Source organism: Chaetura pelagica, unplaced genomic scaffold (assembly GCF_000747805.2).
Source record: "Chaetura pelagica isolate M959 unplaced genomic scaffold, ChaPel_1.0 scaffold265, whole genome shotgun sequence".
In the NCBI taxonomy this organism is placed as follows: Eukaryota; Metazoa; Chordata; class Aves; order Apodiformes; family Apodidae; genus Chaetura; species Chaetura pelagica.
In genome coordinates this window covers 649,167-662,057 of record NW_009953449.1, presented here as the reverse complement: position 1 = coordinate 662,057, position 12,891 = coordinate 649,167, and the positions used below count along the sequence as shown (strand labels likewise).

General features: G+C 39.4%; 1 protein-coding gene across 1 annotated transcript in view; it reads right to left on the bottom strand.

Moving 5' to 3' along the window:
• Window positions 1–4,368: 4,368 nt before the first annotated feature.
• Window positions 4,369–12,891, bottom strand: part of PRDX4 (peroxiredoxin 4) — a 40,501-nt gene continuing 31,978 nt past the window's right edge. The window contains exons 2-8 of the mRNA XM_009998496.1: window positions 11,228–11,303; window positions 10,868–10,985; window positions 9,759–9,875; window positions 9,074–9,196; window positions 8,278–8,408; window positions 6,041–6,075; window positions 4,369–4,489 (exon numbers count right to left, since the gene is read on the bottom strand). Of these exons, the coding sequence (XP_009996798.1) occupies window positions 4,439–4,489; window positions 6,041–6,075; window positions 8,278–8,408; window positions 9,074–9,196; window positions 9,759–9,875; window positions 10,868–10,985; window positions 11,228–11,303 (651 nt within the window). The 3' untranslated portion in view covers window positions 4,369–4,438. The remainder of the gene's footprint in view (window positions 4,490–6,040; window positions 6,076–8,277; window positions 8,409–9,073; window positions 9,197–9,758; window positions 9,876–10,867; window positions 10,986–11,227; window positions 11,304–12,891) is intronic.

Here is a 12,891-nt window from a genome sequence, read left to right as displayed (position 1 = left end):
TGCTGTTTATGCATTTGCATATATTTGGATTTTTTATGCTGTGCTACTAGAATTTGTTGAAATCTACTTTTACATGCCAATGCTAGGAAAAAAGACTGACCAAAAAAATCTGAAGCATTAGACAGTTTCTCTTTGTCTGCGTTGAGAGATCTGATTACAGCTTTTCCTGTCTTGTCACTGTCTTTCTCTTAGCAGCTCTCCTTTGGGTTTCCCTGATAAGGGATAGAAGTTCTATCAGAAGAATGTATGCAATAAGTAGATACATTCAGAAGAAGCCATTTGATCTACGTTCTTGTGTAAATGAAGTTTAGGGTCTTATTTTTTTTAAAAAGGACACACACATCTGGGCAGCAGCATAAGCTCAGAAGTTACTAGTGTGGGCACAAGGTAAAGCAGGTGTTTCCCCTCAGCTGGGATTTTCCAAGGTTGTTGCAGCTTCTGTTTTGGATGGTTTCATGTTCCCTTGGGAGGGAACTGATTTTTGCAAAGAAATGACATAGCCAGATGGTCTCTCCTGGCATTCTGTTTGTGTACAGCCAGCCCTTGCCAGCCTCACTATTTTTTTTCAAATGTAACTTAAGTTCCTTAATGAGTTATTTCTTAGGGCCTGTAGAAATTGGAGAGATGGGGTGGGACTGGGAAATGGCACTGTAGAACAGAACATTTTGGTTTGTTAGGAATTGGGAGCAGAAAAGATAAAATGCTGCTCAAATGCTAATGGTTGTGTTTGTTGTTGGAGTCAGGGGTTCAGAGAATCTGTGCTGAGCAGCTCCCAAGTTAGTTGCTGAATGATGGCAGGATTTTTATCCCACTGAGGGATGGTATGAAACTGACAACAATTCAGCTATTCAACAATTCATCCTCCCCAGATGAATGATTTGTCTGGCTCCTTAGTAGACTGTAATTAAATATGACTATTACACAGCTTTAAAGGTTGTCAAGTTTACCTGTGAAGAACAGAGTAATCCCCCACCACAGAGGGGCCACGAAGGTGGATGCAACTGTGGTATATAAGTAACAGGAAGTAAGTACTTCATACTGAAGTGCTTCTGATGGAGTGGAGAAAGTTTTAATGATCTCCAGTATCTGGCAGATAAAGCCCAAGATCCTGGTATTAGGAACGTGAGTGCATGGGAAGCATCAGCCTTTAGCAGTGAGGATGATTAGTCACAAGGATGAAACTGGACCTCTGATATCTTCAAATCAAGACTGATACCCTGTCTGATCACAACACGTAAAGAGGAGTAGTTGGGCTCAGTGGTAGGTTAAGAGCATGAAATATGATGTCTTATAATACAAGAGAATAGACTGTGGTTTCCCTGCTAGGTTTAGTGTTTTTTGAAATCAGGAAGCAGCAAGTATAAATGATGTGAATTGGCATGGATGCATGAAACAGGTTGATAAAATAAAGCAACATGCTGAAATTTTATTTCTGAGTAAGAAAGTTTGAGAAATTTCCAGTTAGGACCAGTGTCCTTTGGTGCTAGGGTAGAATGAAGTTCATGGCTTCTAACAGGTGGTTGCTATTCATGTGAGGAGAGTGAGCATTGTAACCACTAGCATGGTACACATCAGTCTTGCCCTTCCAAGATTTGGCTGCCTGTATTTCTGAGTTAAGAAAGCTTTCCAGTGGAGGCACAGGGATGTTGCCTGATCTGGATGAAATTAATGCATTGCAGTGATAGTAAAGTAAGCCCCTGATGCCTTACATGGAGTTTCTTCAGCCACACTCCAGTGCTGATTCAGCTGTATTATGTTACAAATCTTTTTTTTTCTTTTTTTTTTTAATGGTTATGACATGGCAGATATATATGGTATTTTCTGGTTTTCTCTTTTTTAAAACTCTTTGGAAGCTTAATATATACTCAACGGACCACATAAATGAAGAACTAGACTTCTATCCCAGCTTCTTCTGCCCCCTTGCTGCATGGATCACTGTTGGCTATTAAAAATAAGTAGGAAGGCAGGAAGTGGAGGGATCTATTTCAGAACTATGTATTACTCTTGACTGTCTGCAGGTTTTTATAATTGACCTCTCATTGGGGTACCAAGTTCTTCTTCCAACTGCTTTTTCAGCTGTATTAAAAGATGAATTTATCATAACTTCTAAATTCAGCCTTCAGGAAGGGATTGAAGACAAGGAAAAGGTAATAGAGTAAGGAGCAAGGTGTGACATCAAAGAAAATGAATCCCAGAAATGAAGATGGTTAGAAGAATGGTGTGTCTTCAAAGTTCATGATAGCTTGATCATGCATGACAATCACAGTAGTTACAGAAATATATGTACAGTCATAAAGAATGTGTATATATATACATATGTGAAAGATATTAAATACATACAGTAATAAACAGAAAGGCATATATTATATGCTTACGTATTTTTTACTTGGAGAAGGTAACTCCAGGTCGTAATACTCTGTGATAATAGGCTAAATGTTTCTTTATTCAAGGGTGTTATTTGTGCATGTCGCTGTTTATCTTTGTGTGTGAGATAAAATTGTTCTCAGATCTCACATCCAGAATGAAAATATTTTAACATACTAATTAATGTTGAGTCCATATTGCATCTTAATGACCAACTCATCACTGCTGTGAGTGACTAATCATTACCACACAAGCCTAAAGGTGTTGGTGTAAGAGCTTTTTATTTATAGTGAACCTATCTCTGTAATTGGCTGTGGCTTTACAGTGGGAAGTAAATGTTTCTTTGCTCATTCCATCTTGGAATACAATGAGGAGGAGGAGGTCTGTGGTAGCTGGATTGCCTCCCCTAGCCCTCTTGGAAGTTAATGGTGATAAAAGATTTTTGTAGGACTGGCCAAGCTCAGTGCCTGAAAATGCACTTCACTTTAATTGTTTTCTATTTTTCTGTGTTGAAAGAAAAAATAACTTCCTGAACAGCTTCTGGTGGCCCTTCTTCAAATATCCAGGATTCTTCTGCAGCCACATCATGGTGCACAGCATTCCAGGAAGAAGCTTGGTGGGGCTGGTGCATCTTGAGCTACTAAGTGAAGGTTTAGTTCAGAAACCCTCTCTAAACTTAGTGCATGCTGAATTGGTTTTACTGCATGTGCAGTCCAGCCTTTGGTGACAGAAGTCAAGCAGCTGTTCCTGCTGTCTGTCTGCAGTGAATGATCTGAAGAGCTGCTTAATACTCACCAAAGTCTGCACAATCAGGTAACCTTACAGTGAGAATGCAACTGCTGGTCTAGTTCTGCAGAACTGTGCTGAAATGTCTGCATATAGGGAAGGGAACTGGATGATCCAGTGGGGGAAGTGAGTTCTCAGGAGCATGGGATCCAACCAAAATTGGTAACATAGTGCTGCTGGACTGGAGCAGGGAGGAAGCTTCAGTGGCTTTTCTAAGGATGACCCTGATGAAGGGCTAACATAGACTTCAGGTGCCGTTTTTCCAGTTGTACAGAAAGTAGAACAGTATGTTAAAAAAGTTAGCAAGAAGCAAAGAAATATATTCTTAAGAAAAGGTTCTCTCCAGTGCACACAATTAGATTCATAGAATGTCTTGGCTGGGAAGGGACCTCTATAGGTCATCTAGTCCAACCCCCCTCCAAGTATGAAGTGTGTCTTACATGGAGATGTACTTTTCCCTTGAACTAAGTAATTAATGCATATGAGCCACCACAGTCTCTGGTGAGGATATGTCAATACCTATCTTGGGAAAGACTACAATTACTCCCTTATAACTAGGAGCAACAGTAAATGAGTGGGTCAACACAGGACACTAACCACATCTATTAACAGTGCAGGACCAGGGAAGAAGTTCAGACTGTGCAAAATGGAATCAATCTTATGATCATACACACTACAAATAAAAGCATGGAAAAAATTACTGGGTCAGCTCTTGAATCACATGAACTAGCACAGCTGTATTATTTTCAGTGCAGTTGTACTGATTTATGCAGCTTTGGATATGTTCTCAGAAGTTTAAAAATGTTTTCCAGCTTTGGACAGACTGGAACTTTAGTTCAGCAACTGTAATTAAGTACTGATTTTTGGGTTGGCTGTTACTGCCTCTCGACTACAGATTAATTAATGTACCGTGACCAAATAGCTCTTTCTTTTCTAGCTGTAGCTCCTAGAATGTGACCAAGCAAACAAAATTTTTGCAGAAATTAAGTATTCTAGCAATAGTAAAAGTAATTAATCTAAGCCTGAGATGCTATGAGAAGTAAATTTTGTGAAAACCGGGCACCTAAGCAAGACTTATGGAGAAAACATGGATTTCACAAGAATATTCTCTGATAACTAATGTGGTACCTGTGCTTCACACAGGTTAGACTCTGCTTAAGCAGCAAGACCTTTAATGGTCTATTGCAGTTACAGATTAGTCAAACTCAGGAAAAGTAACAAAATTAATGAAATTTTATTGGGAAAATTCAAGTTGAACGTGACCTGTGTGACTGAACAGAAGCAAGCCTCAGTTTAGCTTATCAAAATACTTCAGTTTTCCAGCTGGATCTGGAATTATCTGTGCAAGAAAGAAAATTAAAAAGTTAGTCTAAAACCAAAACCACGCAAATGCAACAAACTACAACACCAGAACAGCACAGTATTCCATAATATGATGCTAAGGCCAACCCAGAAGCAACACCAAGGAGTAATTTAGGAGTTGACTTGACTTGATACTACATTGCTGTTTACCTTTGAAGATCCCTAACAGCAGTATCAGAAATATTGAATTAACTGGGGGAAGAGAGAGTGCAGCCTACCAAAGGAAGAATTTCAACAGTTGGGAGCACATACATCTACATTGCTTGCCCCAAAAGTAGGATGTTTTAGTAAATTAATGTCTGAAATCAAGTCTTAGAATTTACTTACAGTTCTTCCCTTGGCCACCACACTCTCATGGCTTCCTCTGGTTTGATCTAATTAAATCAAACACATTTAGAAGGCATGGCTATATCTTCAAGTATTTTTAAACTACTCTGTTATTTACATTATCTGCATCTTTTGCACAGAGGAGAAAGAGAATGCTTATGTATTGGTTTAGGTCTTCAAATAGGTAGTGTTGGACCTGTTAATCTCAGCATTTTAAGGCTGTTCTTTATACAATATGTTAATATTGTATTATTTAGGTAATCTATGGCTATGGAGGGTAGAACGTTTAAGTGCCAAAATAAGTCTGTTAGGCCAGCCAGCCCTCTTAATATCCAGCTTCCCCAGCTAAGACACTTTTCTGCAAGCTTGCATGAGGGTGACTCCTGACCTCAAGTCATCCTGGTAAGTTTTCACATCCAGCAATGAAATGTGGTGTAACATTCCACTGTTTTTCACTACTCTGCTTAGAGGCTGCTGGGACCTGCTTTTTATTGAGACTGCTCTTAAACAACAATGTGCTGTCATCACGAGATGGTTCAGAATAAAGCCACATGCTTGAATAAATGACAGTGATCTCATCTGAACTAGGCAGCTCAGACCTCTAGTGAAAGTTTCATTATTTCTTTGAGGCTTGATCGAAGCCCAGAGAACACAAACAAGTTCAATGTGTGTTTATCTGAACCATAGCTCTTCTGCTTGTTGTCACATGTAGGCAGAAGAGCTATTGTGCAGCAAAGCAGTGCTCTCTGCTGGAGTTCTGATACTGGCACACTGGCTCTGTCAGATAACGCAGCAGCCTGGGAACTTGCATCTTTCTTTCTGGGTAGTGCTTAGGATTCACAGTAAGACTTGACAGAGCCAAGAATGTTTATAAACAAATAACCAAGAAGACAAGACAGACTCAAGTTTCCAACTTTCTCTCACCGGGTGTTAACAAGAAAAAAAATTCTGGATCACAAACTCTTTGCTGCTCAAGAGAGCTTTGTTCACCTATGGGGAAAACTGGCAACAACTGGGCTAAGTTTAGTGTGAGGGCAACATGCTCCTAATGGAATCAGTAGTAATCCAAAAGCATAACTATAATAAGGTGTTTACTCATATAATCTCATTCAGAATTGCAAAGATTTTGGTTGTAGCTGTAGTAGAAATGGTAACTTAGTGTTTTCTAGTAGTACTTCATTAAATATAAACACTGACTTACTGTTTCACTGCCAGGTTTCCAACCAGCAGGGCAAACTGGAACAAAACAAAACAAAACAAAGGGACAGGTTAGTACAAGTATTTTTACACAAACTTTTTGTGCACTTAATATTCTCTTTCTGAGCTTGAAGTAAAGCAGCACATAAGTGTCCCATGCAAATATCTGCAACTATTAAAATACTCAGTTTTATTCATATGTTGTATACCTGGCATTACCTACTACTTCTATTAACTGCCTATCTCTGGAGGGATGTCTATCCCCTAGTTTAATTCTTGTGCCTGCCTAGACAAAGTAATGGCAAAGCAGTAGCTAAGAATGAACACCTAGTAGAAACAAAAGTTTCCTGATAAAATTCAGGTGACTACACAGAGCCCTATCGTTTGCTCTTTAAAACCAACAGTAGGGGAAATGTTCTAGCAAAAGGACGAGTTCAAAGATTCCACAGGAGACACAGTGATTTTATTTGAAGCCTTGCTAGGAGCAAAGGGATTACAGCACGCAGCTGGCGTGCAGTGTGGCTGAGAGCCCTGAGACCACCTGTACAGCTGCACATTCTGAAGCTCTTATTCATTTGAACTCTCTGCCTGTGGCTTTAGCCAGTTATTCCATATGATACTGCCTTCAGGCATGCTGGCAGATGAAATGCCACAAATGCAATCGGGAATTGAGGGGAACTTTTTTCCTATTCTCTGCAAAGAATCCAATAAGGTGCCTAGGGAGGTTCTCCTTGGCATTCATGCAAAAGTCAGTGAGACTCCACATACAGCTGGAAAAAAAAAAAGTGGTACTCTGGAAACACACTGCAGATCTATGTTCTGTAAGACAGCTTTGTAACTAAATAAGAGAAGCTAATTTTCCTTTGCCAAATGTGTGTAGCTTAAGTATCAGCATTTATCTTTTAAAATCTGTACAGCAAAGTGTAATAATAATTTTACCTTCAGATAAAGGTACTTTCAAATGCCAGGTGAGCTTTACTGCAAATGGAAGTTAAGCTGCTGAACATATGCATTAATATTTAAGCAAATATTTAAATAAATGACTGTCTGTATTTAAACACATTAGTTAAAGAAATATGAAGTTATTAACCCTGGGCTTGAACCAGGGGGATACAAATTGTGACAAAGTCATGATCTGAAGCCAGTGAAAGCTTCTTTGTTCTGGCAAGATGATCACATAGCTCTTGTAAAGAAAACACAAGTAATGGCAGTCTAACTTTCACATTATCACCATTATCTTGACACCAAGCTCTTTCAATTACTTGCCAGAGATCCTCAATGAATGACACAGGACAAGGATGGCCAGCATCTTCACTATTTTGTCAGTTGTTATTATGCAAAAATGTACAGAAATATCTGGCCTGATTCTTCACAGTCTCTTATTTTGTACAGATTTATGCTTATGACAGATGGTACATAATGCCTGAATTCAGACTATACAATGCTTTATGCTTTGCATTTTCATGGATGTGAAATAAAATGTGAATTACTACACTAGAAACAACCTATGGAGGTACCAGGACCACAGAATCTCGTAGCAGGGCAATTAAACCACTTCATTCACTGCATGAGGCCAGTCTCTAGTGCTACTGGGCTCCCCAGTTCAAGCAGGTCAGGGATTGCCAGGGATTTACTTGAGAGAGTCCAACGAAGGGCTGCAAGGCAGGAACACCTGCTTTATGAGGAAAGGCTGAGAGACCTGTGTGATGTGCTCTAGATGATCCTGCTCTGGCAGTGGGGTTGGACTGAACGATCTTTCGAGGTCCCTTCCAACCCCTAAGATTCTGTGACCTGGAGGTGTTTGGTCTAGAGAAGAGAAGACCTTAAAGTCTATAAACATCTGAAGGCTGGATGTCAAGGAGGGGCCAGTCTCTTTTCAGTCATGTCCTGTGATAGGACAAGGGGCAATGGATGCAAACTAGAACACAGGAAGTTCCACCTCAACATGAAGAACTTCTTTACTGTGAGGGTTACAGAGCACTGGAACAGGCTGCCCAGAGAGTTTGTGGAGTCTCTTTCTTTGGAGACTTTCAAGACCCATCTAGATGCATTTCTGTGTGATCTACCCTAGGTGGTCCTGCTTGGGCAAGGGGATTGGCCTCAGTGATCTCCAGAGGTTGCTTCCAACCCCTACCATTCTGTGATTCTGCGATACTGAGTATCTTTCTGCCAAAAAACCTACACATACAGCTCCTATCCTAAGTAAAACAATCTTCAACATGAAAGTATGTAAAAGAGCACCTTCTCCATGCTTGTCTGTGTACTGGAAGGCTTGTACTAAACGAAGCGTTTCATCCACTGATCTCCCAACAGGAAGGTCATTCATTGTGATCTGTCGAAGGACCCTCTTGTCGTCGATAATGAAAAGGCCTCTGTGAAAACAGTTTTTGTGTGTGTTAGGAAACAAGAACTAATTACAGTGTTGTGTTTACAGCCTATTTTATGTATGCTGGATGGCAGGAATTTGATCTCTCTCTAAATATCATACATACCACAACCTCAGAATACTAATAACCTGATATTCTTTACCTGGGGTATCAGGTAACATGAGCTGATGGCAAATTAAAACTAAAAAAGGACAGTTCTCTGCAGAACACAGAACTAAGCTTTGGCAGGCCTTGCCAGGGGATGTTGCAGATGCTATGATGTTACAGTGATCCCAAAAGGAACTCATCAAGTTTATGAAAGATGTATTTCTTACGGCCATTGGCCACCCTTAGTCTTGACTCCACTTGGATTTTGGAGGTCCCCGAGTAACTGCAATGCTGAGGAATTCTGCATGTTTGCCCTAGGTACCTGCTGAAGACTGCTGTTAAAGAGGGTATTAACTTCAACTCCTGTTCTGACTCACTACAGCTATTTTTTTTTGTGTTCTTCAATATATATTTTGTCTCTCAGCATAAATCCCTAAGTAAAAAACTACTCTCAAAGAAAAATACCAAATGCTTGTTTAGATATAAAGTAGCAAGGATTACTCCAGCAATAAAACAAAACAAAAAAGAAAGAAAAAGAAAAGAACTGTAACCACGTGAAATACCTAAGTGTATGCCCTTGATCTTCCAGATACACTCCATAATCCTTTGAAATTTGGTGTGTCAAATCTGAAAGAAGTGGAATCTTCATAGGTCCCAGTCCTCCTTGTTTTCGAGGGGTATTAATCCTTTGAAAGAAACGATACAGATATATTTCTCATAAAGGTTTATATTGCCTACACAAAGTTAAGTCACAAACCAGAACAGTACAGACAGAAGGATTTAGTGCAAGTGCCATTCTTCTTGTTGTGCACACAAGGGAGAGGAATACTATTTATGGTTTCAGCAAAGTGTTCAGTAGATCTTTTACATTTTTAGCCACTATTAATAGCGACCTCTCTCTCATCAGTCACATTCACTATATACCAATGTGCTCATGAACTTCAACAATGTAATGTGCTTACAGATACTTGCCTTCTTATCTGTTTTTTTCTTTTGAATTTGAAATATTTTTTGGACTGAGACATGACATATTTCAAGCAGTACATATTAAACATGATTCAAAGATAATTTCACATGCTGGGGTGAAAATTTTTACCATTGAAAAATATTTTACATTTTTGTATTAACAGCATCACGCTTTTACATATGATGATGCACCTACTTAGGCTACAAGTCTAGGGATTCAGTTCTTCAGCTAAGATGAACCCTGAAGTAATTTTTAGTAAAAGACAAGGACAAGATACGTACCATGCTAAGTGAGTGAACTTTGAGTCCACAGAACACGCTACCACTTCGGTATTTATGGCTCTGAATTCCTCAATTCTGTCACTGAAGGCGATGATCTCAGTTGGACATACAAATGTACTGGATAATTTAAACCAACATAAAGTCAAAATTTCATGAGACATCCAGTAAACTGCTTGACTTAAGATTGTGGATTTATCATACACTGTTTCAGCTTTTACTTTTTATTGCTTCTTCAAGTATTTAATCAAAATGCTGCCTGACAAACCTTCCAGCCTCAGACTCTAGCTTGGTTACAGTTTATTACTGAAGACAATTATAAGCCTACAGTTAGCTTACAATCTAGATGAAAGCGTTTTTACAGTTACGTTCTTTTAGACTTAATTAAGTGGCTGAATTTAAGCACAGTATCCCAGTTTTTTTCAGATGAGCATACTATCATTTCTTGTTACCACACATCTTCAAACATTAACTATTTTGTCTCAAACTTTTTCCACTACAGAAGAAATAAAGTGATAAAGATCACAACTTCTACGGCTTTGAAGCTAAGGCCTAAAAGCCATGTTATTTCCTTTATAATGTTAAAGTAGCATGTATCTCTGTCCTCTTCATTTTGTTGTGGAAAAAAATGGGACTGTCTGGTAGAAAATTGAAGGTGTTTTCATTCAACCAGTGAAGTTGCTGCATTCTAAATAAAGCAGGGTAATGTTAGATGTTCTTAAGGATGTTATGGGAAGAACTTAAAAGGAAAACACTACCTCTTAATGTCCTACATACACTTTGGTAAATATAGACAGGATGCTGTCTTTGTTTGCAGCAGTGATTTACAGCATCAGACAGAACGTACAGGTTGCTACAGACTTGTACGTTATTTTTTTGAGTGGATACACTAATCAGGGGACAACCTTATTAGGACAAAGACTGTGTCACAATTTTACCAGTGCACGATGAAAACACAAATGCAAAGAATATGTTTTCTTCTGTCGCTTCTTTGTTCACCCCCAAACCCTTACCAAACAAATAAGACATAAAAAAAAAAGAGAAAAAATAATTAATTACGAGTCTAGCACAGCTGCACTCAGTCTTGGCATGTCCACAGTGGTCTTACTTACAAGTCCAGAGGATAGAAGAAGAAGACAAGATATTTTCCTTCATAATCTGTTAATTTCAGCTCTTTAAACTCTCCGTTAATGACTGCTGTTCCTTCCCAGTAAGGTGCTGGCTTGGAGACTGAAATACACAGAAGATTGATTAAATGTTAGAATAGGAAGCACGTGTTCAAACAAAGCTGTTCATTAGCTAGCTTGACAAACAACCTACTGCACACAGCTGCAAAATGAAACTTTCTTACCACTTCAAAAAGTTCACAGCTGGCAGAGGTTAACCCCATGATGAAGAAATGCAGGTTTCAGTACACATGGAAAGTAAATCATGTGACCAACTTGTGCTTACACATGAGCCCTCTGAGTTACCGATAATCAAGGCCACACAAACCTTATCTGGGCCTACTGAACAAAAGACGTGCACCACCAGCTCACGGCAGAACATCTGTTAGATTGAAGGAAAAGCGGTTTAGGGTTTCAGGAACTCTCAAGTGCTTTGTTATGAACAGCAGTTGTAAATCAGAAGCATAAGATGGCTCAAATTCGTATTGTTACTTTTTAGCCATAAAAATCAACCTGGAATTCACAAAAAATATACACTACATGTTTGGAGACAAATGTCTAAACACACAGCGTGTGTTTATTAGTTTACAACTCCTAAGCAAACTGTAACTAAGACAGTTGTCTTTAAAAAAAAAAAATCCAAATAAAATGCATGAAATGCATTTACTATTCCTATCAAGAGGGATTAAGCTTGAATTTAAAATAGTAAAAATTATTCTGCCAAGTACTATTCTCATAGTAGTATGAACTCTCAAGGGATAGGGTATGCTGGAGATACAAGGTGATCTGAAACCACTTGTGATGTCAAGGACACTGACCTACAGCCCTGGGAAACCAGACAAATGCTGCTGAGAAGAATACAGATGATCTTAATTATTATCTGGATGAGGACTACGTTGTTGGAATTTCCTTCTCTTAGGAAAACTCACAGCTGCAGAATATAGTTACTGAGGATCTTCAACAAGAACTGCAGAAAACCAGCCCCAAATCTCCACAAGGGACACAGTAACACAAGTACAGGGAGTCAGTAGATATCATGGCTAATTTCAGTGTGAATTTTTTGAAGAAATGCTCTTCTGCTTCTCAAGTCTTCTGCAGAATTCCTTCTGACCAGATTTCAAGCTCCAGACTTCCAAATGTTTTTTATTGAGTCTTTGCAGGCAGGGGACTGTTTTTTAAGGGAGAGCAAGAATTCACCTTCAAGTTATTCTGAGCTGCCTACAATATTTCAGATGTTGCTCTTTACAAAACAACAGCACCCTTAATCTCATCTCTTTGCAGCAAAACATTCTCTTCAACTGACCTTCAGTTGACTATGAAGAAAGAAATTAAATATGGTGTATCTTGACCCATTTTCAAATGAAGGTGATAATTTTGGTTTAAAAAGACTTGTCTAAAATCCTGTAATAACTTTCACTGCAAAGGGAGGAAAACCAAACAGAAAAGGTTATGCATATCTTGACTGGTTTTCTGTTTTTCTCATAGCATCTGTCTGCAAACAGTGACAGCAGAAGCTGCGTCCTGGCTTGGTAGAGGAAAGGGATGCAAAGCTACACATCCTCACAGCAAAGGTAATTTTAATGTGACTTCTCTCCTTCCTCCATCCTACAAAAAGGGGACTTTCCGAGAGCTGCTGACCACTTCAGCAGTAGCCCCTGAACTGCGACTCAATCGAACAAGTTTGCACCTATTATAAAGTAAATAAATGACAGGACAGCGTGGGCACAACAGCAAGTAACGAGCCAAGCCCAGCCATGAGCTGCTGAGCCCTCTCAGAAGCGGTCGTTCAGCTTCTCTGCTCACAGAGCAAGCACACGGCGCTTCTGGATATTGTCTAAAAGCATTTACCTTAACTCAGTCGCAATTCCCGGAATCCCAGACCCTACTACACGTCTGCGAAACGATTGCAATGTAAGGCTGGAAGGGTCGGTGCGCGGGCCTCCCCTCCCGGAGGGGCCAGCAGGGCCAGC